The sequence below is a fragment of the Oryctolagus cuniculus genome, chromosome 16 (genome assembly GCF_051225735.1).
Source record: "Oryctolagus cuniculus isolate XC-2025 breed Fujian yellow rabbit chromosome 16, ASM5122573v1, whole genome shotgun sequence".
Lineage (NCBI taxonomy): Eukaryota > Metazoa > Chordata > Mammalia > Lagomorpha > Leporidae > Oryctolagus > Oryctolagus cuniculus.
In genome coordinates, this window is record NC_142882.1 from 79,116,433 (window position 1) to 79,144,100 (window position 27,668).

Consider the following 27,668-nt stretch of genomic DNA (forward strand, 5'->3'; position numbering starts at 1 on the left):
GGTTGTGCCTCAAATAATATACAAGGCTGTACCAGGGCTGGTAAACCTGAAGGGAATAATATTATAGCATGGAGAAAATATATTGTAAGTGATGGATACAGTATGAGATGTAATTAGATAGACGTGTGTGTGTGTGTGTGTGTGTGTGCATGCATGTATGTGTGTAAGAGAGAGAGAGAGAAGCATAGAGGAAATACGTGGAAATCAGGCACTGAAATGTGGGTATTGGTTCTCTGAGCAGTGAAATTACAGATGGTTTTTGCTTTCACCTTTATGCTTCTCTGAATTTTTGCATTTTCAACATCTGACATATATTTCTTAAACTGTATAATCAGATCAAATATGGCACATTCTAAGAAATAATATCATCAGCAAGGAAATTAAATGCTTCAAGATATTAGATTCTAGAAACTGAAAGCAATATTTGGGTTTCAGGCAGGATAGGGTGGATAAGCTATTTGAGGATACCATGTAAGTAAGACAGAGGAGAAAATGCTATGCCAATCATGAAACTCAACAAATGAGGAGGTAGCAAAATCAACCTATGAACCTGAGTAAGTAGAGAAGATGAGCTAAAATAATTAGTCACCTTTCTTTAAAGGTATGCTATATTTTTAAAAAGTGATATTTTTAAAATTAGGACATTTGACGTTATTTACCATTGGTGGCTCCAAATGACTGGACTTCCTCTATAACATGAATCTGCCCTCCAAAAGTGAAAAATAACTACTTGTGAGAATTCTCCACTGTGTTTAAGGTCCCAAGGCAATTTCAAAGGAGGAGTTCCAAAGGTTGAGTAAGTGAAAGCAAATTTCCATTCCTATTCCACTACTCACCATTTAGTGGACTGCTGACTGAGAGACTTTCAGTCCACAGCACACTGTTGGAAACACCTTAGCAGAGTTTTCAGCTGACACTGCATCAGAGCCCGAAATAAAAGAACAGCATCCAGGTCTTAGGGCAGTCACAGGAAAGAGGCACACATTTCTTCTCATGTTCCACTTCTACCTCCAGTTCCTGACTACTTTATATGTGAACTTGCAGCCAGCCCTCTGATGGGTTCCACACCAGTGGAGTCAATCAAGCATGGATTGAAAATACTCAAAAAAGAATTTCTTTAGAATATAAGCCAGAATTTAGACCAGATGAGAAAACCTTTCTAGCTGGGGAATTCTTTTTACCAGTGTCTCTTTTTTATTCTCTGAAAAAACAAACAAACAAAGAAAACCAGGCAAGTTGTCTATCTGCTTCCACTCTGACACTTTAGAAATGGTAAAATGCTGCAGGAGTTTTACAGTGTGAAACAAAACTCATGGAGTATCCATGATTAGGTAGTTGATGATCAATGAGTAGTTTTTAATGATAATGAAGATGCATGTTTTTCCAAATGGGATCCTAAACTTGGAGAGAGGAATTTCTTTTTTTTTAACTTTTATTTAATGAATATAAATTTCCAAAGTACAGCTTATGGATTACAATGGCTTCCCCACCATAACGTCCCTCCCACCCGCAACCCTCCCCTTTCCCACTTCCTCTCCCCTTCCATTCACATGAGGATTCATTTTCAATTCTCTTTATATACAGAAGATCAGTTTAGCATACATTAAGTAAAGATTTCAACAGTTTGCTCCCACACAGAAACATAAAGTGAAAAAATACTGTTTGAGTACTAGTTATAGCATTAAATCTCAATGTACAGCACATTAAGGACAGAGATCCTACATGAGGAGTAAGTGCACAGTGACTCCTGTTGTTGACTTAACAAACTGACACTCTTGTTTATGGCCTCCGTAATCACCCTAGGCTCTTGTCATGAGCTGCCAAGGCTATGGAAGCCCCCTGAGTTCACCGAATCTGATCATATTTAGACAAGGCCATGGTCAAAGTGGAAGTTCTCTCCTCCCTTCAGAGAAAGGTACCTCCTTCTTTGATGACCCGTTCTTTTCACTGGGATCTCACTCACGGAGATCTTTCATGTAGGGTTTTTTTTTTCCCCTGAGTGTCTTGGTTTTCCATGCCTGAAATACTTTCATGGCCTTTTCAGCCAGATCCGCATGCCTTAAGGGCTGATTCTGAGGCCAGAGTGCTGTTTAGGACATCTGCCATTCTATGGGTCTGCTGTGTATCTCACTTCCCATGTTGTATCATGGAGAGAGGAATTTCAATCAATGCCTACATCAACAAATTGAAAAGGCATCAATAATTGATTCCTCTCAAAGATCTAATGAATAGGAACAAACCAAACCCAAAATTAATAGGAGGAAAGAAATAATAAGAACTAGAAGAAAAAATGGACAAATTGAATCCCCCCAAAATGATATAAAAGATCAATAAAATGAAAATCTGTTTTTTGAGAAAATACGCAAAACTGATTTACCAACTAACCAAAAACAAAAGGAGAAAATACAAATTAATAAAATCAAAGATGCAAAAGGAGATGTCAGAATGGATACCACAGAAATAAAACAATTATCAGGAATTACTACAAATAGCTATATGCCAACAAATTGGAATGTCTGAAAAAATGATAGATTTTTATACACATACAATCTACCAAAATTGAGTCATGAAGACAAATAAGAGCTAAATAGACCTATAACCAAGATGGTGATTGAATTAGTAGTAAAGACCCTCTCAACAAAGAAAAGCCTAGAACCAGATGGCTTCTTCCAGGTCTCCCACATGGGCACAGGGGCCCAAGGACTTGAGGCATCCTCTGCTGATTTCCCAGGCACATTAGCAGGGACCTGGATCAGACGCGGAGCATCCAGGACTTGGATAGGCACCCATATAGCATGCTGACACTGCAGGCCAGGGATTTAGCCTGCTGTGCCACAGTGCCTGCCCCATGGATGGCTTCACTGCTGAATTCTTCCAAACTTTTAAAGAACTAATTCCAATTATTCTGAAACTATTCAAAACAATTGAAAGGGAGAGAATCCTCCCAAACTCCCATGAAGCCAGCATCACCGTAATTCTTAAAACAGAAAAAGATACAACAAAATAAGAGAACTATAGACTAACATCCCCCATGAACATAAACACAAAATGCAACAAAATACTAGCTAATCTAATCTAACAACATATTAGAAAGATCACCAGAAGCAAGTGAGATTTATCTCTGGTATGCAGGGATGGTTCAACATAGGCAAATCAATAAATGTGATTGATCACATTAACAAACTGAAGAATAAAAACAATATGATTTTCTCAGTAGATACAGAGAAAGCATTTGATAAAATACAACATAATTTCATGATTAAAAAAAAAAAACCTTAACAAACTGGGTACAAAAGGAACATATCTCAACACAATCAAGGCAATATATGACCAACTCACAGGCATCATTATATTGAATGGAAGAAAGCAAGAAGCAATCCTAAGCAATAAAAATTAAGCTTGCACATCACAATACCAGATATCAAGATGTATAGCAGGGCAGTTATAATCAAAGATTCTTCAACTATTAAAATGTCAAAGCAGGCTTCAGCCTAGCAGTTGGGGCACCCACATCCCACACTGGAATGCCTGGGTTCCAATTCCAACTCCAGCTCCTGATCCAGCTTCCCAACTATATAGACCTGGGATGCAGGTGATGTCTCAAGTATTATGTTCCTGTCACCCACGTGGGAGGCGTGGAATGAATTAGTGAAGCCCTAGCCATTTGAAAATTTGGGGAATAAACTTGCAGCTATGAGCATTTTCTATTTCTCTGTCTCTCTGATCTTTCTTCCCTCCTCCCCTCCTAAATAAATTTTAAAAGTAATTTAAAACAAATAGATCAATAAAATATTATGAAAATACATAACATCCCATATTTTCTTGCACAAATTCATGTTTCTGGTAGGACTGTCTTTTATAAATGTCTGCATAACCTATGCTAGCACTGTAAAGAAAAATAAATAATACTCAAAATATGATTGTCAAAGAGAAAATTTGGGGCATAGTCTATTGTAAAATATTTTCAGGTGGAATTAATGTTTCAGAAATATTGAGTTTGTCTAGCAAGACTGCAGATGTATCAATATATTACTCAAACATTTAACATCACAATCATAGCAACATTTATAAAATTAAAAACCAACTTTTAGGCTTTCACTATTTCAAATAATTTGAATCACATTAAATAATTTCTATTTTTGTGGATATCAGAATAAAACATATTTAGGTCCTTGTCATTCACTGGGAGTCTAAATGAGGTCCTGTTTGCTCATGGCTAACATGAAGACTCTCAAAGAAAATCAGATCCTGTTAAGCTTTCCCAGACCCAAATGTATTATAGTTACTCATGTTACCTTTCTATTTCGTTTTTGCATTTCTGCAGATGGGCCTTACGGACTTCAAGTTAATTCTGATAAAGGGCTAAAAGTGGGAGAAGTGTTTACTGTTGACCTGGGAGAAGCCATCCTATTCGATTGCTCTGCTGACTCCTATCCCCCCAACACCTACTCCTGGATCGGGATGACTGACAACACAACGTATTTTATTAAGCATGGGCCTCGCCTAGAAGTCGCATCTGAGAAAGTAGCCCAGAAGACAACTGACTACGTTTGCTGTGCTTACAACAATATAACTGGAAGGCAAGACGAAACTCATTTCACAGTTATCATCACTTCCATGGGTAAGTGCGACATAAAAGGAAGGGGTCCCAATAAAAGACAACTGGATGCTGGCCTTGCCCTTCCCCTCTCTTACACCCAGGAAGAAGAGAATTTAATTGTGTAAAAAGGCTTCTCTTCCCTAAGTTAACTATGCCATAGCTTCCATGACTCAGAAAACGAAAGCACAAGTGAAATAGAGAGGAAATTCAATTTCTGGCTCTGAGGGGTTATGAAAGAAAATGGAATCAATAAGTTACTGCTAAATTGGCATTCTTGATTTCCTGATTTTATAAACGGGAATATGAGAGAAGCGGGCTGCTCACTTAGAGTGTTTATCTCTACTGTTGCCTTCAGTCTGATGAAAACGTCTTCATGAGTTGGAAATCTGTTTTCCTTTATGCCTAAATGACTCACTGTTTCATGGTCCTTTATGGCCTCTCCCTCCTCTTTCACTATTTAAACACATGAAATTCAAGAAAGTTCTCAACAGGAGTTATCTTGGTAATTTTTACAAAAATTACCTATGAAATTTGGCATCCTTTAGAAATCATTTGGTTTTTCAAAAAACTCATCCAACCATAAGAGTAAAAAATCACTGTCTGAAGCATTGATGTCCAGCCAATTTCCATCCTTCTGAGCCTTCTCTTCTCTATACACATAGTACGATTTCATCCTCCTGTATGATTTCACTTATTTCAGGTAACATCGGTGCATCTCATTCTGTATCTGAACTTAAAGCTCTAAAACTTTATTCCAACTGCCTTCTGGATGTCTCCACCCGGCAGTGCAGGAAGAAGAAAATAAGACAAGCAGGTTTCCCATTTATAGGGTTTATATCATTGTTGCATCGGTAGATATCAAACTGAACCATGTTCTTTCCCCAAAACTGCTGTTCTGTCTGCATTTCCTGATTACATGCATGGCCCTACCAACCTGGGACAGAAAGCGAAATGTCATCAGAGACTCTTTCTTGTTTATTGCCTTGTCCCACATGCAGTCATCAAGTTTGTCCATTCTACTTCCTCTTGCTCAGATCCACCTTTGTCTGTTCCCCCATTCCTTTTCTTTTTTTCTCTTCATCTAGTCCACTTCCCTGTCTCCACTCCTTCTCCTTTTTCTCCTTCCTCTTTTTGCCGCTATCATTTCTTTCCCAGACTTCCCTTACATCCAGAAACAAGCCATATTTCAGTTAGGGAAAACCTTGGGACAGGCATGAGCAGGAGGCGGTGGTTAAGGTGCCTGTGAGGAACGAGTTTACAGAAGGTACTTCTCATTAATACCTCTTCAATTCATGCCTTCTCTTTCTCAATCTTTGTAGCCCCAGTGCCTAGAACAGGACCCAAAACATATAGAAGCTCAATAACTTTTGTTGAATAAATGAGATAGGAATATAGTCCTTATAATTCTCAGGCTAATTTTTACAGTATGTGATCCTTGAACCACCAACATCAAAATCACCCAGGAAAGTTGCCAAAAATGTCATTTCATTAAGGAATCTCAGACCTATTGAGTCAGGAACTTAAAGGTAGTACCTGGGAATCTGAATATTTAGCACACACAAGTGAGACAATTACTTAAGATATTTTTCTTCTATAGTATCTTGAATTTATTAAAAAGCTCTTAAAGAGCCCTCAAGGAGTCTAAGACTGTCACAAATCTGCAGGTTGATGAAGAAATGTATCGAAATTGGGCCCTCCTAGGACTCCTTAAGGCCAAGGGTGTTCGTATTTGCAAAATCACCTGAGAGGTTTGAAATTTATATAATGTCATGGTGGGATTTTGTTTTTCTTTACATGAAGAAGATATTATACTCTTTGTGAGAATGCTGTCCAATACAGCTTTCTGCAATGTCCAATATATGCCATGTTCAATATGTAACACCTAGCCTCATTGCCTTTTGAGTACTTAAACATGGCTATGCAATTGAAGAATTGAATTTTTAATTTTATTTCATCTATATTAGTTTTAAATTCAATATAAATACAAGTAAGGTTTAGTGTTTACCATATTGGACAATACAGATCTAGAATTTTTGCATGGACTATGCTTCATTTGGATAACAGATGATAATACAAATACCTTGAAGACTCCCCCAAAGCACATGTGTGTTTGGGGTGATAAAAACTAGGCACACATTCATTTATTATTTAACAACTTTTATGGGCCAAATACTGGGGTAGGAACTGAGAATATCAACTGAAAAAGAAATTCTTGCTAATAACAATTCCTGTTCACTATACAGTCTAGGGGCCAGCATGTAAACAGCTAAGGGACATCATCTGCTCAGTATTTTGCTAAAATGTTATAGGCTTCACCAGATTTTCACCCTAGTGGCTAACCAAGACATAATTTTAGAACAAGCTAAAATTAAGCATAAAAATAGATTAGCAGCGATCTGGATGTCACCTTAGATTTCATCATGCTGGTTGCAACTGAAAAGCCAGCTATAATATATAGACGTGTACTACAGTTAAGGTTTTTCCCACTGCCTAAACTTTCTGTATTAATATTAGCCAAGATATTTTCATAATATCAGAAGCCTCTAGTATTTGGTTAAGATCTTATTATCAAGGTCCATAGACAGCTCCAGGCCTAATGTCAGATAATTTGCTTTTGAAAATCTAAAAAACCTGTTTGACCTGTACAAAGACCAGGCATCTGTTATTATAGTAAATAAGAAGAGCAGGTGCTTATTTTTCAGAAGGATTCAGGGTTGTCCACATTAGTGCCTCTTTGTGGTTTTTAGAGATATTTTCCAACCTGCAAATGTCCACAGAACTTTAACTCAAACAGTGGCAAAATTAATGAAAATGAATAGCATTGATGTATTTTGCTAAGCATTTAATTTTTTCTAAGTTTCCAAAATGAGTGAACCTCAGCAATTTTGCTAAGTGTATACAGACCTGCAGCTATAAATGATCATCACACGGAACCATCAACTGAGCACTTATTGAGCACCCACGCTGATGAACAAGCTATGTGTGCATCGGTGAGGAATGTGAAAGTGTTTAGGAGAGTAAGGTACCCAGCTTTGCGATGTTTCCAGAACCACTTGGTGTTTGGAGTAGCCAGAGTACAGTTGTAGAAACAGATAAAGAAGGGCTTTGTTTTTAATGAGGCAACAAAGAAAAATACATAACCAACCCTAGAGTCTAAGCACCAAGGTGTGGTCCGACAAAGAAAAAGGAGCCAAAGGACAAAGAAAAAGGTCACAGATACAGAAAGAGAATAATAAGAACAGAAGATAAATGTGTTATTGGGGACTTCCAGCATGGGAGAAAAAGGCTAGAAAAAGTGACAATTAACTTTGTGTGCGGTAAGACTGGAATGATGGTGACTTCTATATCTGCGGACAGTGATTTTTTTTTTTTTTTTGACAGGCAGAGTGGACAGTCAGAGAGAGAGAGACAGAGAGAAAGGTCTTCCTTTTGCCGTTAGTTCACCCTCCAATGGCCGCTGCAGCTGGCGCACTGCGGCCGGTGTACTGTGCTGATCTGATGACAGGAGCCAGGTACTTATCCTGGTCTCCCATGTGGGTGCAGGGCCCAAGCACTTGGGCTATCCTCCACTGCACTCCCGGGCCATAGCAGAGGGCTGGCCTGGAAGAGGGGCAACCAGGACAGAATCTGGTGCCCCAACCGGGACTAGAACCCGGTGTGCCAGCGCCGCAAAGTGGAGGATTAGCCTATTGAGCCGCGGCGCCGGCCGACAGTGATTCCTACCTAATGTGAGGTATCAGTTCACCTTTCTGGATCTCAGTGGAGTTGTTCTGAGGAAAACAGAGACAATGAACAAAGTCACACAGCTAGTAAGTGATAAAATAATATCTGAATTCAAAGCTCTTGTTTTTAACCATTATAGAGCCTCCAGGATGTAACTGCCACTATTGATGGGACTATGGTCTTTCTAAAGGATATGCATAGAGTTACACACACAGAGAGTGTATTTTCACATCACCTTAGCTAATTGAACGCTATATACATATGCAAACTCTGGTTTGTCCATGACATATGCATAATTTCAAGTTAAAAACCAGTTACAAAATATTTGTAACTTGAAATGATGTCTGTAAGTTTCAAGATAATAAATGAAATAATAAATTAGCATCTGTATACTGAAAAACAATGACTTTATTAGTTCTATTAAGAGTTTAGTGAATACACATGTTTCTACTTCAAAGTTTTATGTTTTTTTTTTAAATATCCCTTTCAGGAGTTTGCTGACAAAGAGGTATTTATATTTTTTTTTTAGAAATTTATTTACTTATTTGAAAGTCAGAGTTAAACAGAGAGAGGAGAGGCAGAGAGAGAGTCTTCCATCCGCTGGTTTACTCCCTAATTGGCCACAACAGCTGGAGCTGCACCAATCCAAAGCCAGGAGCCAGGAGCTTCCTCCAGGTCTCCCACGCAGGTGCAGGGGCCCAAGGACTTGGACCATCTTCTACTGCTTTCCCAAGCCATAGCAGAGAGCTGGATTGGAAGTGGAGCAGCCAGGTCGTGACCCAGCGCCCATATGGGATGCCAGCGCTTCAGTCCAGTGCGTTAACCTGCTGCGCCATAGCATCAGTCCTAGATATTTATTTATTTTTTTAGATTTATTTATTTATTTGAGAGGCAGAGTTACAAATAGAGAGAGGGAGAGAAAATGAGAGAAGCCTTCCATCTGCTGGCTCATTCCCCCAAATGGCTGCAACAGCCTGAGGTGGGCCTATCTGAAGCCAGGAGCCAGGAGCTTCTTCCCAGTTTCCCATGTAGGTGCAGGGGCCCAAGCATCTAGGCCAACTTCCACTGCTTTCCTAGGCTATAGCAGAGAGCTGGATCAGAAGAGGAGCAGTTGGGACTCAAACCGGTGCTCATATAGGATGCTGGTGCTACAGACGGTGGCTTAACCTGCTGTGCTACAGTGTCAGCCCCCTCTACCTGAAACTTCTAACTGAATCTAAATCACTACTATGTCATGCAATACTTTATATAAAATGAAAATATTTCCGGAGGTATAATCATCTGGTCAGAATGGAATTCAAGTGTTTAGACTTACTGAAGTCATTCAAATTTATAAATAATCAAGGTTCCCTAAACCATGTGGTCCTGGTTTGAGATTTACCCATAATAGAAATGTTTCATATTTTATGTGATCCCCAGAAACCTACAATATTTATATTTATTTACTTATATTCCATACCTTTTCATAAAGAAGAAAATATAAAAAAACTCAGGTCAGGAAATGAATTTAGTAATTTCTTCCATCTTTCTGGAACTTTCTCACGTAAAGATCTCCAGGAGCTGTATTTTGCTTGGTCCACTGGAGATGATGATGGAGATGGCAGTACCACTGTGTGCTCGGGCCTTGAGCCCTCAGTGACTCCCCCCTGAGCATCACTGTGCTGAGTCGGGGCCATGGTGGAGTGAGAAACAGCACGCCCCTCACCATGGCGCTTCTGCTCTGTGGGACATGAACCGGCTGCCAGCACCAATGAGCAGATTGGATGAGAACGAGCCCAGTACTCCCTCTAATCTAGAAACAGACTCACTGGCTGGTAGCATATGGCTGTCCTGTCGTGGGTACAGTCTCTCAAACAGCAGGGCTGCACTGCCATGGATACCACACCCCTTGCTCATATTTACACTTAACATGTTATTCCATTTTATTTGTTTGCATAAGGAGGGGGCAAATAGCACCTGCACTCAGGCTTTGGTAAATGAGTCGATCATGTTTACATAATCGGAAGAATGGCGTGCTGAGTGTCCACTCTCAGCAAGGAGAGAGAAGGGAGCTCCTGCAAGTGTCCACATTGGCAGCCAGGATCCTTTAACATCCTCGGTGCACGTTGGGTCGGAATTTCCCTGCCGTTTTGGCTTCCAGTTAGGCTTCTGGAAATTCATCTCTGCGAACAATACTTCCCTAGAGCTGCCCCCGCAGACACTGTATTGATCCTTGACATATGTGACACTCTGGTTTGTGAAAGGGAACGAGTTTCAAATGCTGGGCCTGGTAAGTGTTGTGTGATCTGGGATAGAGAAGTGGTGTAGGGAGAGCAGGAGACGTTCAAGACAGAGACCTAACAGGAGAGATCCCCGTTATGGGAGAAGGGACTCCTCATCTGCATGGGGAGGAGGCTTGGCCTTTGTCACGACTAAGGCTTTGGGCTGACAGGCACCGGTCACTGTGGGTGTTCTCCGATGTAGGGCAATCAGAGGCCAAGGGGAAGTAGAAGAGGGCAATAAGGAAGCCATCTGGGAAATCAGGAAGCCGTGGGGGAAGGGAAGGGCGGGATCCTCTGTAAGAGAGAAAGTGCGGACTCTGTCATGTTAGTAACTACACATCATAAGGAATAATCAGTTACAAATGAAGGCGCAGGGAGATGTGACTTATTAGAACACATTCAGTCACTGTGCATTAAACCTGCTACCAGACTCCAGAATCTCACAAGTGAGGGGCAAAGAGATGGTGCATGCCGGTGGGAAACGACACCATTAGAATAAGAAGTGCACTGAAGTAGTCACCCTTGGCATTGCTTTTGGGTTGAAGAAGAAAAGAACAGCTGTGACGATACTTTTACTCAAGGGAAAGCACTGGGCAGCACATGGAAAGGAACAAGTTACCTCTGAATTCTCTTTCGAAGGGCTTGCAATTCCTGAGTTTTGGTGAAGGCAGTCTGCGTTCAGGAGTGAACCAGTAGAAGCATGTGTCGTCTCATGTTAGAAAAGCTTAGAGGAGGGGCCAGCACCATGGCGCACTAGGTTAATCCTCCACCTGCAGTGCCAGCATCCCATGTGGGCACTGGGTTCTAGTCCCGGTTGCTCCCCTTCCAGTCCAGCTCTCTGCTATGGCCTGGGAGGGCAATGGAGGATGACCCAGGTGCTTGGGCCTTGCACCTGCATGGGAGACCAGGAAGAAGCACCTGGCTCCTGGCTTTGGATCAGCACAGCGCTGGCCATTACAGCCATTTTTGGGGGGTGAACCATCGGATGGAAGACCTTTCTCTCTGTCGCTCTCTTTTTTTTTTTTCTCTCTCTCTCTCTCTCACTGTCTGTAACTCTACCTGTCAAATAAATAAATAAAATAAACTTAAAAAAAAATCTTAGAGGAACCTTCACTCCAATTGCAAAAAACACTCATCACCAGCAAAAAGGAAAAAGGCAGAAGCTGCAGTCAGAAAAAGCTGTGCTCCAGTCTCAACTCCAGAGCTCACGGACTGTGACAAATGTTTTAGATTCTTGGACACAGATTGTTTATCTCTAAATGCTGCTGTGCTTTTAAAATAATTTTCTTTATTACCAATATTCACACCAAGTAAACAGGGAACAATGCACATTTGGGTGTATATATATATATATATATGTTATATATATACATAATGCTCATACATCTTACTGTATATTATCTGCATATTGTTAGCACATTTTAAAAGATTTTTTTTGTTTCTCATTTGAAAGGCAAAGTTACAGAGAGGGAGAGAGACAGATAGACACACAGAGATCTTCCATCCACTGGTTCACTCCCAGCCATAACCCCCTAGGCTGGACCAGGCCAAAGGCAGGAGCCTGGAGCTTCTTCAAGGTCGCTTATGTGGGTTCAAGTGCCCAAGCCCTTGGGCCATCTTCTGCTGCTTTCCCAGGTACGTTAGCAGAGAGTTGGATCAGAAGTGGAACAGCCAGGTCTCAAACCAACACTCATATGGGATGCCAGCATTGCAGGTAGTGACTTAATTTACTATGGCACAACACCAACCCCCTAGTGCATTTTAATTTTAACACCATATCTAAAATCAATAAATAATTCACTTATTAAAAGTGATTCCTGAATCATATATCAGAAATCTTTCCATCTGAATATTCAGTATTTCTTATCATTTTATTTATTTATTTCTGATAAATTTATCATTATTTATTCCTTATCAGTTTTTCTTCTTTGCTTTAAAAAAAATCTCTTTGGTGTCTCAGAGAGCATTCTATTTGCCTTTATCTTATTGACAACCACAGCACAGTATGGGATGCTGTGAATTTATGTTTGAAGAGTTAAATTGAGTAAGTTTTGAGGAGCTCCCAGAGTTGCACATCTAGGATGATACAGACTGTGGAAAGAGCAGGTCAAGAGCAACAAAGTGATGTGGGGGTATTGAATCAGAGAGGAAATGTTACAGCTTCAGCAAAGAATTGAGATGCTATTATTAAGAGAAAAAATTTAGTTGTTGCAGCTTCAATTGGTAGAACTGATTAGACTTAAGATGTGGGGAGGATTTCTGTGGGTGTTTTTTTTTTGTTTGGTTGGTTGCTTTGTTTTGTGTGTGTGTGTGTGTGTGTGTGTGTGTGTGTGTGTGTGTTTGTGGCAAGGTGGAAAATTGGAAAGAGCATGGAATTGTAGCCAGATGTCACTGAATTCAAGCTTGAGTCCTGGAATCTTAGATTTCCCATCTTTAAAATAGAACTTATTCTTGCATTGTAGAAGCAGGTAGAATTTTTTAAAGTCTTTAAAATCTCAGAGACAAATAATAACATATAACTAATAAGCAAATAGAGAGGAAAAGAGGAACCAACTGAAATCCTGATTAATCCAAATTAAGATGAGGAAGGAGAGGAAAAGGAATAAAAATATAGGAAATACATAATAAGAGTATATAGCTACATGAAAATATATTAGTAAAGGGGGCAGCACTGTGGTGTGATGGGTAAAGCCAACCTGTGGCACCGGCATCCCTTATGGGCACCAGTCCCAGTTCCATCTGCTTCACTTCCAAACCAGCTCCCTGCTAATGTGCATGGGAGAACAGCAGAAGATGGTTCAAGTGCTTAGGCCCCTGCACCCATGTGGGAAACCTTGAGGAAGCTGCTGGCTCCTAGCTTCAGATCCGCCCAGCTTTGGCCATTGCAGCCATTTGGGGAGTAAATCAGTGGATGGAAGATCTCTCTCCCTGTCTTTCTCTCTGTAACCCTGCCTTTCAAATAAAAAATAAAATAAATCGTGTATACATATGTATATATTAGTAAAAATAAAGTCAATCTGAAGATAGAATAGCGACTATTAGACCTTAGAAAGGGTGGGCAGAAGGGAGGCCAATGGATAACTGGATCACAGGTACCAAAGCACAATGATAGGAAGAATAAAACCTCGCATTCTACAACATTCTGGTGACTGAAGTTCACATTAACTTACTGTGTGTTTCATGAGCAAATAAGAGAGAGAAGCTCAAGTCTCCAAACATAAAGTAATAGCAAAAAGAGGAAAGTGTTAATTAGCCCAATTTTAACAGTGTGCATTGTATACATCTGTGGAAATAGTACTCAGTACCCCATAAATATGTACAATTATTAAGTGTTAATCAAAAAAATTCTTAATGTTTGAGATGAAGATTCTAACCTGATCTGATTATCACATTTTGGATACATGTATCAAATGGTCATGCTAGTCCCCCATGAATATGTATAATTAAAATAATAATAGTGATAATAAATAGGAGGAAATATCAGCACAAGGAAAAAACAAAATATTCTAGTAATTACATTGGGTATTAGTGGACTGAATATTCTAACTACATGACAAGTATTGTCAAACTGTATTCAAGGCCGGCGCCGCAGCTCACTAGGCTAATCCTCCGCCTAGCGGCGCCGGCACACCGGGTTCTAGTCCCGGTCGGGGCGCCGGATTCTGTCCCGGTTGCCCCTCTTCCAGGCCAGCCCTCTGCTGTGGCCAGGGAGTGCAGTGGAGGATGGCCCAGGTGCTTGGGCCCTGCACCCCATGGGAGACCAGGAAAAGCACCTGGCTCCTGGCTCCTGCCATCGGATCAGCGCGGTGTGCCGGCCGCAGCGCGCTGGCCGCGGCGGCCATTGGAGGGTGAACCAACGGCAAAGGAAGACCTTTCTCTCTGTCTCTCTCTCTCACTGTCCACTCTGCCTGTAAAAAAAAAAAAAAAAAAAAAAAAAAACTGTATTCAAAACTAATATTTGGTGCTTTTAATAGACACACCTTATATGTACATATACTAAAAGGTTGAAAGTAAAGTAACAAATAAGCTATACAAATAGTCAAAAGAAAGCTAGCATAGTTATACTAATATCAGATAACTTACATGAGAATTAGATATATTCTTTAAGTCAAGAAGCATTATTTCAGATAAAAAGTGGATATTTTGTAAGAGCAAAGTGATCTGTCCAGCCAGATGATATAAAAATTTTGAATCTCTGTGCATCTAATATCATAGCCTCAAAGTAAACCTAATATATAACAAAAAACAAGAGAACTTTTATAAAAATAGAAAAACTTCACCCAGTGGAAGATTTTAACATCTCTCTCTCTGTAACACATAGGCCAATCACACAAAAGCTTGGTAGGAATAAAGAAGCCAACCTGACTAAACCCTGAGTAACATAAAATACTTACACACAGCTACGAAACTCACTCTCTCTTCCGATGACTGGATGATTATTTTAAAACATCAGCAAATTTCAAAGGATTATACTTTGAAAGAGATCAAAGAGTTGGTAAGAGAAAACTACAAAGCTTCCTAACTTAACGAAATTAAGTAACACACTTCTAAATAAACCCATCAATCAAATAAGAAACCTCAGTGAAAATTAGGAAAATGTTGTGAAATTAATGATGATGAAAATACTCTGTCTCAGAAGTCAGAGGATGCTGCACTCTATAACATCTACATTTAAGAAAGTGATAGAGAAATTGTTGATGGTCTGCACTTAAGAATGTGATAGGTTTGCTGCACCCAGCTTAGCATGTCAGGGCCTCCCTTGGGCCACTCACCACATGGCCAGCCACAGATACTCCCATGGACTTTCCTGTATCTCCTAAAGTAAATGTATTCCTTCCTTGGTGTGTGTGTGTATGTGTGTGTATGTCTCTCTCTCTCTCTCTCTGTCATGCATGCATGCACACACACATACACACACAAACATATGTATGCATATATGTATATGTGGTTGCAGTAGTATCTCACTGAAGACAAGGCACAGTGAGAAGTCTTCATCCCACATTGGAGTACCTGGGTTCAACACCCAGATCCAGCTCCTCACTCCAGCCTCCTGCTAATGCAGACTCTGACTGGGTCCCTGCTACTCACCTGGGAAACCTGGACTGAGTTCCCAACTGTTGGCTTTGGCCCAGTCCAGTTCTGCCATTGTGGAAATCCGAGGATTGAGCCAGTGGATGAGAGCTTTCTATCTGTCTCTCTGTCTATCCCCCTCCCAAGTAAATGAAAATTTTAAGAATCAAGATAAAGCATATACATGCCAACTTATACAGGGATTTTTTTCTAACGATATATTTGTCATTTTGTTTAGGACTGGAGAGGTTTGCACAGAAAGAGAAATCGTTGTCCCCATTAGCAAGTATAACTGGGATCTCACTATTTCTGATTATATCCATGTGTCTTCTTTTTCTATGGAAAAAATATCAACCCTACAAAGGTAGGTTAAAATCAGAAAAAATTTCTTTGAAAGGTTTATATATAGATGGTAAAAATATCTGACTGTGTTTTCTACTCTCTTGGTTTTAGTTATAAAACAGAAGCTAGAAAGCAGGTAATACAAATATTTCTATGGAAATACTTTTTCTTCTTAAATATTTTTCTTCAGTTATCATCCATGACAGAAATACTTATTTGTCTTTTCAGGCCAGAAACGGAATATAAGAAAGCTCAAACATTTTCAGGTAAAGACCAGCCTGGAAAGGGCTATTATCAATATTAATGCATGTTGATAATGTTGCTATTAGTGATTATGCACTCATGTAATGTACTATTAATGTAATAAAATTAACAAAAGCCCACATTAACGTAACACCAGCGATCCCTTAAAGACTGCCTTCACTTTCCAAAGTGTTGTCTCTTGCATTGGTTTTATGAAAATCACAAGTCTGTAGGCTAAGCCTTAAGCGAGTCTCAACTCCATTTTACAGACAGAACAAGTGAGGATCAGAGATACTAAGTCACTTGCCCACAGCTACTGAGTTCTGCTGAATCTTAGTCCATGGATCCATTATTATTACTTTGAAAATGCCAAGGGGTTCTCTCATTTTGCTTCTTCCTAAGGTAGAATTAATGCTGCCAGCTGCATTCCCAAAAGAAGGGGAGAGAGAGGCTTGACAGGGAGCAGCTCTGTCCTTTGTCCCAGTGTGGCCCCCACGACCATCACTGTTGACTTTGTCCTCAGCTGTTACAATGGAGCTTTTGCTTAGACCGTGGTGTCACTTGAGCAGTCCCTTGCATGCCACATTCCCCTTAAGTCCTCTTGGGAAAAATAATTCTTTTTTCTGATCTCAACTTCCTCATGTCCATAATAGAGACAGAAACTCCCTGAGAGTGTTGCTAGGTGAATTAAAGGAAATAATGTAGGTGGAGTGCCTCAGATGATACATGGATGCTTCATCAATGTGGGTCTTCTTCCTCTTACCCAGCCCTGCCTCACTTACAAGTGACTGAATGTCAGAGCTGGCAAGGGCCCCAGACACCATGTGATTCCTCCCTATCACCTCCATTCCCATCACTCCACAGTTGTTGGCCTAGAGGAGTTTGTTTTTATTGCACTGTATTTTATAAGCTTGGGCAACTGGAGTTGTTTATTTACTCTTCATGTGTTCTGATGGTCTCTGTGAGATCTGGTGGGGTGCAGTAGATATTATTGTGGATCCAAGGCTTCTGTGACCTCCAGCCTGAAGCCTTGGGGTCCATGAGTCTCTGGGGATGAAGCACAAGCTTGCCTGCATGTGTGTATCTGAATACTCCATCCACAATTCCTACAACAGGCGAAGGATAATCGTTTCAAATTTGCAGGGGATGCTTTCCCACAGTGCTTAATGGCATTAGCACTACAGGTAATTAGGAAATGCTAAACTGGCTTTATACACGTAGCACTTAAGACAGTCAAGGTTTCTGAAGACAATACTAGCAAATCCAAAGGCATCTGGTTTGTAAGTACCATCTGCTTCCTTTTCAGGCCATGAAGATGCACTGGACGACTTCGGGATATATGAGTTTGTTGCCTTTCCGGATGCCTCTGGTGTTCCCAGGGTTGGTTTTCCTAGTGGTGGGTTTACCACGTGGTAGAGCTGTGCCCCACCCCAGGTGGAAGCAGCACTCATGGGAGCACTCGGGCAGCATGGGCAAATGACCACTTCCTCTATGAGGAATGGTGCTGCTGGGTTCTGGGGAGCTAAGACGCCTCCCAGCCTGCATCAGCACAGTGATGCAGCACACAGTTCAGAAGCCAATCATGCCAATTCAGAAGCATCTTGACCTGCTGAGCCCCGTGAAGTTCAGAGCAGTAGGGAGGTCGAAGGTCAGGAACACTGAATAAACAGAGGGCCAGGAGAGCCTGGTTGAAGTCTTCCTACCTCGCATTGATAACCGCAGCTCCTCACTCTACAGAACTCTCTCTTCCTGTTTGCTCTTCATTCCCCCCCCATCTCTTGGGTGCACTGCAGAGATCGCTGGCCTTGCCCCCAAAAGCACCTCGTGCTCATCAGAGGGAACACGCTGCACAGACTGTGGCACGCAGGTTTCCATCCTTATTATTACCCCAAGGTGTGTGAAATGGGAGCGGGAGGCTTCCGTACAGTTGAAGCCATTTTTCAGCCCTCAGCTGTGTTAACAGACACACAGGATGTTCCTGCACTTCTGTGGATTTCTACAGGACGATTCCCCCCAGCTTTCCCTTTCCTTGGTAGGAGTCCACTTATGGAAGGGGCCACACACCAACTCCTTGCTCTGCACAGTCTCACGCTCATTGTGTAAAAGACCAGTTTGCCTTAGGAAATGCTTCCTTCTCATGTTCAGAGTGTTCCATTGGTGCGTAAGCCTCGCCTGGTGAGTTTCCTGGCCACAGACTTCAGAAATGCCATGTGTGTAATGGAGAGGAACTGATGGGATTTCGTGCAGGTGAAGGGTGTGTCAGTCAGTGGCGGTGGCAGCCACAGCATCTCAGGTGCAGGGGACAGCCGCCTGCAGGGGCCTGGCGATGCCCTTTCCAATCCTAGGCCCGTTTCACTCACGCTCCAGTTCCACAACCAAAGAGATGAAAATAAAATCGGGCAGATCAGTTATGTCAAACAGCTTCTTGCATTGGCAGGAAGCTCCCTCCAAGGCATGGCTTCAAATGGGAAAGCAGAAAACTAAAGTGCTAAGAAGACATGTAATGGAATTTTTGCAGCAAGGAGTTTATTTAAAATAATGCATGCTTTTCATTCCAGGAATTCATTGGAAAGCAGTGCGATTTATGTAAGACACTTTAAACTTAGCCTTGTGATTAATGAGTACTCAGCCTGAGTACTGACTGGGGTACTCAGCCTAGGTACTGACTGGGAGGACGTCAACTGGCTCTAAAGGTTTTAGTTCTGAAGAACTGGTGCTTTGAGTACTTGTCAGCAGCCCTGCTTATTTCTGTCGTGAACAGAATAACTTGACAGGAGCCATGCTCATCTTCAAAGCAAATACTCCTGGGGAACCTGCTGGGGTTCTTAGTTGTCCATGCCGTGTGGTTCCAGGAAGAAAGGAGGAATCAAAACCAGCAACCCAGGAAGGCCCTGTGGGTAGTGGGCTGTAGTTTGAGTCCCAGCTGATCCACTTCCAATCTAGCTCCCTGCTAATGCACCTGGAAAAGTGATGGAAGATGGCTCAAGTTCTTGGGCTCTTGCACCTATGTGGGAGACCTGGAAGAAGCTCCTGGGCCTTGGCTTCAGCCTGCCCCATCCCCGGCTGTTGACACCATTTGGGGAGTAAACCAGCAGATGGAAGACCTCCCTCTCTCCCTCTCTCCCTCTCTCCCTCTCTCCTTCTCTCCCCCTCTTTCCCTCTCCCCCTGCCCCCTCCCCCCTCCTCCTCTCCCCCTCTCCCTCTCCTCATTTCAAATAAATAAAATGATTCTTAAAAAAAAAAAAAAAAAAGCAACCCAAGGAGGAGAAGGGAAGAGAGTCCATGGAGAATCACAGAATGGCAGTTGTATGGGAAAATCAGCAGCCATATCCAAGGGCCTTAAGAAGAAAAGAGAAAGTGAAAATAAAACCAAAATCACAAAGTTGAAGTATAGACAGAAGACACATTGAACTACTAATTATTGTAAGTTTTTTAAAATAAAAATAATTTCTTGGCTTATTGTGACATGCGTACAAATGGAGCATGTCTCTGCCTGTTGTACATTTCACTGTCCATTTAACACCTCTTTTCGGGAATGAGACAGAAGGCAATTGCATGAGATGGACACTTTACTCTTTAACAGCACTAATGCTAGGTTAGGTGAGCAGATTAGGGATCATCTGTAGACTGTTTATACCATAGCCCCTGACTACCTTATGCCAAAGAAAAGCAAGAGTTGACCTCAAATGCAAACTGCAAGCCCAAATCTCCTAGACACAGAAATACTAGGACAAATCACATGTGGCGGAGTTGCCCCTGAGAGCTTTAGCAAGTGGAATAGGAACAGGTGGTGTCCAGAAATCATAAAGCTAAAATGTTTCATTATATCCTAGCAGGTCAAGTTGGGATGAGATAAGAGAACTCCTCAGACCTGCCAAGGGCATTGAGTCTCTCACTGTTTTGAGTTATAAAAATATGAAGGGCCGAAGTGAGCTGGAATATGAATTTAAAAGAAAAAGCATTTGAGATGTGAAAAAAACAGATTTGGCCTAAATAATTGGAAGACAGTGTTCACAGGAAGGAGGAAATTATGAAGCATAAAGAAGCACAAACATCAGTTTCAATAAGATAATTGCTTTGGGGCTTTGTTTTGTTTTGTTTTGTTTTTTATTTTTTACCAAACACAGTAGTATTCTTTCCACACTCACCTAAGACTTCAATTTTCAGAGCCCTATACGTTCAAGCCAAAGCATCTCCCTTTGTGTTTTCTAGATCTTGCTACTCTCATCACTCATAATGGGATGAGGGCTCCAATCTGTACAGAACCCTTTCTTTTAAGCCACTCTTGGGCATGTTATTGGCAAATACTGTCAATGGGTAACTGAGATGTAGCAGAATAAATGATCACTTATGCTTTCTGATAATAAGCTGTCCTGATAGCTCCCTTTTTGCTATTTTTTCTTTCTGCTTTATTTCCTTTACAGTCCTGGCATCTTTCTTCTTAGAAGGAAAGAAGTGATAGCTCTGTCAAGCTCTTCCTCTTGTGAGCTTAGAGCTATGCTGCTGAACAAACTCCCGTAGGGTAAGTGCAGGGAACTGTAGCAAGGAGGAAATGAATGTTCTAGAATGGTAAACACTTCTCAAATCACAAATACTGCCCATTGTTTTCAAAAGCATACTGGGAATGTCCTTTGCTAGTCTTTCACCAACTGCTCTTCATATCTCATGTTTTCCAGATGCCAAGTAGGTCTGTCCGAGGCTCTGAGGGCGTATCAGGGCAAGACTTGCACAGCACCATTTATGAAGTTATTCAGCACATCCCTGCCCAACAGCTAGATCACCCTGAGTAAGTATGAATCTCGCCCCATTTCCTGGTGCTGCAGAACAGCTCAGCATTTAGCCTGTGGCTGCATTGGAAGATGCAGAAGAAAGATATTGAAACGGGAAATGATCATTTCTATACGTTTGAAAATGCACAGAACACTTACCCATCTGAAAATAATCTTGAGAAATAAAATGGGCAAATACACAAATACTTTCTGGGGACACACACTTGGGCCTGTGGCCCCGAAGCCAAGCTCCAGATTCAACAGTCTGCTGTGTACATTTCTCCCCCAGGGAATCCACATCTGGGTGTGAAAGGAATGTCCAGGCCAGTTCTCAAACTATATTGGTTATCTTGGCGATTTTCCAGTGGCTATGCTAGCGTTAGAGCTGTGATGATCTGTCACTACAAACAGGACCAGGAAGAGAAAAGAACTAAGGAGATCCACAGCACAGTTAGCATCAAAAGCCCAAACTCTCATGATTCAAAGCAGTCTGTTCCCAGGTCAGACATTCAGCCTTAAGGCTGAGATGCTGTGTCCCATATCAGAGTGCCTAGGTTCGGTTCCTGGCTCCAGCACCCACTCCTGACTCCGGCTTCCCACTAATCCAATCCTTGGGAAACAGCATGATGCCCCAAGGCAACATGATTGGGTCTCTGCCACTCACAAAGAAAACTCAATTGAGTTCCTGGTTCCCAGCTTCAGACTAGCCCAGCCTGTAGTGGGCATTTGGGTAATGAATTAGCAAATGTTTGGATCTCTCTCTGGATCTCTGGATCTCTCTCTCTCTCTCTCTCTCTCTCTCTCTCTCTCTCTCTCCACTCCTGCCTCCTACCCTTCCTCCTTCCCTCTCAAATAGGTAAATATTTTAACATAGCCATTTATTCCCAGTTGAATAGAGAAGTGAGGACTCAGGACTCATCTCTCACCCAGAGAGAACAAAACCCACTCCGAGGCATAGCAGGCAAACTGCTTATCCATCTCAAGGCTGCCATCAAGGAGCCTGCCCCCTTCCTGCCCGGAGAAAGAGCACCCACATGCTTTTGAAATAATGAAATGAGCATCTGTTTCGTGTGGGCTGTAGCAGCAGCCTATGGGCATAACTGCCGCATATCATCTTCCGTCATTTCTTTATTTGTCATTACTGACTTTGAAAAGCACATCAGAAACCACACAGAGGAACTTCCCCTCTGGCAAAAGACAGAGCCAACAAAGTAATCGCTGCACACCTCTGGGTAAACAGCAAAAATAACAGCCAGGAGTGAATGGGAACTCCTCTGATGGGGCCAGAACCCATCAGTCCTTGGGGGACCAAGGCAATCATTTAAAGTGCAAGAAACAGCAGAGTACTGCATCAGAGAAAATGTACCTGGAATCAGATAAATAAGGAAAAGACCCCTTGGAGCCAGGAACTTCTGGTGTGAAAATAAAAGAAATATGCAAAGTATGTTGTTATTAACCTAATAGGATTCTACAAGAGAGGGATGTAATTCCAAGACAGCTTAAAAATAAAACTCTAAAATAGTACCTAATTCTCTCTACTTTCTGGAATAAAGTTAGGAGAATATCCTTTCTCTCTCTCTCTCTCTCTCTCTCTCTCTCGTTGACACATAATAATTGTACAAATTTATAAATGTTATCCTCTCTGAATACAGATTCATGTTATCTATTCTGTTAAAATGAATAAGTAGGATGTTTTTATCAGCAAACATTTTGTTGTTGTTGTTGTTGTTGTTGTTATCAGAGAAGCAGGCAGACAGAGAGCTCTGTTCCACTGCTTCACTCACCAAATGCCCACAACAGCCAAGGCTGGGCCAGGCCAAAATCAGGAACTAGGAACCCAATCCAGGTCTCTCACATGGTGACAGGGACCTAAGTACTTTGAGCACTCACCTGCTGCTTCCCAGCATGCACATTGATCAGGAAACTGGAAGCAAAAGTAAAGCCCTGATGAGAACCAGGGGCTCTGATTTGGGATGCAAACATCTTAACTGCTGGACCAAAAGGCTAGTCCCTGTACTTATTTTATTAACAAATAATCCACATCTCTAGGACATTTATTATGTGCTAGAGAGAGAAATTAAATAATAGTTTAGTGGGCTCTTGTTTGCTTATTTTACCTAAAGATAAGTGATCCTTCATAAAATAAATATTCCTCAATAGAATGTGTTGGCTACAGATGCAGAGACCATTTTTCTCTCTGGATTGTCTATGGTTTTATCCTCTACATCTAATTGAATTCAAAGATCAATTTCCTGAATAGTGAAGTACTATAGGTGGTTAGTGAACGTCTCCCATCCTCCAACCCCAAAGCGGATGGACCAGCTCAGGGTAAAGGATCCTAACTCAGTGCATTCTTTTTCCTTTATTTGACAGTCACGTGTGAGGTAGGAAAGACAGCCAAACAATTCTATTCTTTGACTCTTAGATTATTTTCTTGAAGACATGGTCTGTTACCTAATTGGACGATGTTTAACAGCTTGCTAAATTGGTCTGTGTTCCTGTTCTAGCACTCAGCCCAATTCTTTACCTAACTTACGGCTGCATTTATTTAAACGCTGTTCTGTTGACCTCATTAAATATTCTGGATATGGTTGTTTTGAACTCAAGGCTGGCTGTAGGTGTCTTAAAAACAATATTCAAATAAGTAATCCTTTAGTTTTAAAAGGAAATTATGTACAGAATTTAATGATTGCTTACTCTTCTAATTTATCAACTGGTAAACACAGTTTTCTTGAACTATCTTAAAATCTCATACTATTTGTAGCTATAAAAAAGAAATAAAAATATTTAAGTTTCTTTTACCTGTAGACTCAGAATCCATAAAACACTCTGCATGTCTTATATATCTCCTTGCCAGGTGAGCTGTCATGGGCAAAGCAGTATGCTGGAATGAAATACTGAAGGGAAAATAGTGGAAATTTGAGAAAAACAGTGGCAACAAATATCCATCTGGAATCAGTGAAGAAGTCAAGTCCACATCTTCTTACTCATCACTTCTTTGAAATTCAGAGTAGAGACTTTTATACAAGTGGGACTGCAGGTTTCCAGTCTGCAAATACTGTCTTGTGCAACAGAGGAATGTGAGACATGCCCACTAGGAGGGAGAAAGCTCTACTCTACTTTCACTTTCAGAAACATTGACACTCTCCTATCTCAACCATATTTGTAAGCTTTTTTTCAGCAGACTTTGTTTTATAACTCTCATTCCTGGTAAGCTTTCCAAATATTTTTTCTTTTATGAATTTCTTTCTTGTTATTTGTACCACAAAATAATGATGGTTGTCACAAAAGTAAGACTATGTCTTTTCCTTGATTATCAATCACCAATGGTAATTGCAAAAAGACTCATAAATGCTTAAGGAAATGATGTAAGCTTTATTTTTATTTTTGTCCAAGAAAAGATAACAAGTAAGTTATTCTGTTTTTGCTTTTATGTGACCTTGTTTGTTTTAGAGAATAAAATATTACATAAAAGTCAGATCATAGAATTAGATTTTTTAACCTTATTTCCCAATATGCAACAAAGCAGAGATAAAACTATTAAAATGAAAATTTTGCTGCCTTGTGGCCTATTATTTTGAATAGAAAAAGGAAGTTGAAGAATAGAGTCTCTTTTTTTAAATGTTTCAAGCAAACCACTGTATTTGCACTGCCCCTCTCAGGTTTCCATAGAAAGCACAAGGTGAAAAACAGATTAAGTCAGATAATTTCTTTTTAGTCTTTTCTATCACCGTTATATATTTTTCTTCTGGAAAAGTCCTACCACACAGTTTGTCTTTCCATTTTGCTGCTTTATCTAATTAGAAAATGAATCGATGCTCATTGTAAAAATACATGTATACCTGGAAATGCAGATGACTTGCTGCTGTAAGATAACCAAAATCACTTGTAATTTTACCTCTCTGAAATAACCTGCTAACATCCCCCCAGAGTGTTACCTATATGAGTATTCACACTCCATCCAGCTCAGGAAAGGATTTAGGATAGCTCATAAAACGCATAATATAACAAGATAGACTATGTCCAAAAAACCAGCTTGGTAAGAAAAACACGGTGAGGGAACGAGAGACACCGTGAAAGCACAAATGAGGTGAATATCCAGTGAGGTGAATTCCCCTTCATTGTGGGTGTTGTTTTCCACCCCCGAGATCATGTGGCAAATGCAAGTGAGCATCCATATAGGAGCTTCTGAGCTGAATGCAATTTGTGACAGTGCCGGAGAAATGCAGCAACCCCACTGCAGGGCTCGGAGCCAGCCGGTCCATCTGTGCAATTCTGCAGCCACCCCAGCTGCCCCCAGCCCTTCCCTGCTGCTGCGCTGGGCTGTCCTCTCTGCTCTCAGTGGGCACACCTCGCTGCAATGAACTAGAGCTGCGTCTTGGACTTCCCTTCCTAAACCTAGCCCTAAAACACTAATGCTCTATCATCAACAGCCTTTCTTGGAAAGGTAATCACCACAGGATTCACAAATCAAAACCCTATAAAAAGTGGACACCCAGGTGATGTGCTTATGAGGTTTGGGTTTTGATTTGGGGTTTGGCTGTTTGTGTATCCCCCAGACTTTCTCACTACAAACCACAAGAAATATAAATATGGATTGTTTTTTTCAAATTCACTTTTCAATTGCTTCTCACTCTTCTTATTTCTGTATCTCTCTCACACACACACACAAATACAGACTGCCTTAATGCATGGTTCCACTCAGAAGGCAAGGAGTCGCTGAAGGGGAAAATGTGAAAGGACCTAGAATCCAATTAACTTTGGCCATCATTGGTGTGAGCACTGGGTGACTCACTGCTTTTTAAGTAAATTAGGATGAAATCTCATAAATTAATCAAGGTCTCCAAAAGAAGTGATGAACCAAAACTCAGATGTTCACCTAATTAATAAATTAATCTTTAAAAACTGGCCTAGAGTTCTTTGCTTATTACTAAATGCAATCTTAGCTATTGCTGCTTCTTAACCTTATGTTACCATTTGTAACTAGGAATAGAATTGTATTCCTAGTGCTTATTATTTTTAAGGACTATGTCCTACAGACAGACTTTTAAGCAATAAAACACATACTATTACAACACAGTTTTCTTTGGCTTTCCAATAGTTAATAAATTATTAATATTAATAATTAAAACTAAAGTAATTTTGATTAGATTGCACACAAAAGCTCAGAGACTAAAGTTCACAGTAACCTTCACTTTTGTTGGATTATGTTTCTTTCACAGTTTCATTATGATACTAAAAACATGACAACACAGTACTGAGCATACAGCTATTTCTCATACATTTTATTAAAGTTTGGGGGATCGGCACTGTGGCTCACTTGGTTAGTCCTCCACCTGTGGCACCAGCACCCCATATGGGTGCCGGGTTCTAGTCCCGGTTGCTCCTCTTCCAGTCCAGCTCTCTGCTGTGGTCTGGGAGGGCAGTGGAGGATGGCCCAGGTGCTTGGGCTGCTGCACCCGCATGGGAGACCAGAAAGAGGCACCTGGCTCCTGGCTTCGGATCGGCGCAGTGCTGGCCATAGCAGCCATTTGGGGGGTGAACCAATGGAAGGAAGATCTTTCTCTCTCTCTCTCTCTCTCTCTCTCTTTCTCTCACTGCCTAAAACTCTACCTGTCAAAAAAAGTTTTGATTTAATTTTTCTGTTTTTTTTAAAATGTTTAATTGACATTTATGGGATACTATGTGATGTTTTGATATGTGAATGCATTGTGTATGTCCAATCAGGGTAAACATATTTCTCATTTACCCATTTATCATTTCTTTGTGGTGAAACCATGCAAATCCTTCTAATAGTTTGTTTAGAAAAAACACAGTTTATTAGCATTATCTGTAATCACACTACTGTGCAATACAGCATCATGACTTTCTCCTATCTAGCTAAAACTTAGTACTCATTAAACAAACTTCCCCTGCCCTACCCTTCACCCTACTCCTCCTGGACCTTGGCAACCACTATTATACTCTTAACTTATTCAGAATTGTCTTTTGTTGATTACTCATATGAGTGATACGATATAGTACTTGTCCTTTTGCACTGCACTTATTATTTAACATAATGCCCTCCAGTTTCATCCATGACGCTACAAATTACTTAATCATTTTTATGGCTAAATAGTATTCCACCACATTTATTTCTTTTAGTTTTTTTAGAAAGCTTTTATTTAATAAATATGAATTTCATAGGTACAGCTTTGGGATTATAGTGGTTCTTCCCCCCATGCCTGCCCTCCCACCGCCATTCCTGTCCCACCTCCTACTCCCTCTCCCATCCCATTCTTCATTAAGATTCATTTTTAATTACCTTTATATACAGAAGATCAACTCTATACTAAGTAAGGATTTCATCAGTTTGCACCCACACAGACACACAAAGTACTGTTTGAAGATGAGTTTTATTGTTAATTCTCATAGTACAACTCATTAAGAACAAAGGTCCGACATGGGGAGCAAGTGCACAGTGACTCCTGTTGTTGAAACCATATTTTCTTTATCCATTCATCAGTTGATGGAAACTAAGTTTGCTTCTATTCCTTGGCTATTGTGAACAGCGCTGCAATAAACATGGGAGTGCGGACGTTGCTTCATTTCCCCCGGATATACACTCAGTTTTGAGGTTGTTAGATCATACGGTGGTTCTACTTTTAGTTTTTTTGGGAA

General features: G+C 40.8%; 1 protein-coding gene across 6 annotated transcripts in view; it reads left to right on the top strand.

Moving 5' to 3' along the window:
* The window catches only part of HEPACAM2 (HEPACAM family member 2), a 51,935-nt gene extending 27,366 nt beyond the window's left edge, over nt 1-24,569 (top strand). For 4 of the 6 annotated variants that reach the window (XM_008261727.5, XM_017344317.4, XM_008261725.5 and 1 more), the window contains exons 4-10: nt 4,325-4,621; nt 15,893-16,018; nt 16,108-16,132; nt 16,225-16,262; nt 17,546-17,619; nt 20,916-21,025; nt 23,866-24,569. In XM_008261727.5, the coding sequence (XP_008259949.1) occupies nt 4,325-4,621; nt 15,893-16,018; nt 16,108-16,132; nt 16,225-16,262; nt 17,546-17,619; nt 20,916-21,025; nt 23,866-23,869 (674 nt within the window). In that variant the 3' untranslated portion in view covers nt 23,870-24,569. Of the gene's footprint in view, nt 1-4,324; nt 4,622-15,892; nt 16,019-16,107; nt 16,133-16,224; nt 16,263-17,545; nt 17,620-20,915; nt 21,030-23,865 lie in introns of those variants that run through there. The other 2 variants (XM_008261726.5, XM_002713804.6) reach the window with 1 other exon arrangement.
* The last annotated feature ends 3,099 nt before the right edge of the window (nt 24,570-27,668 follow it).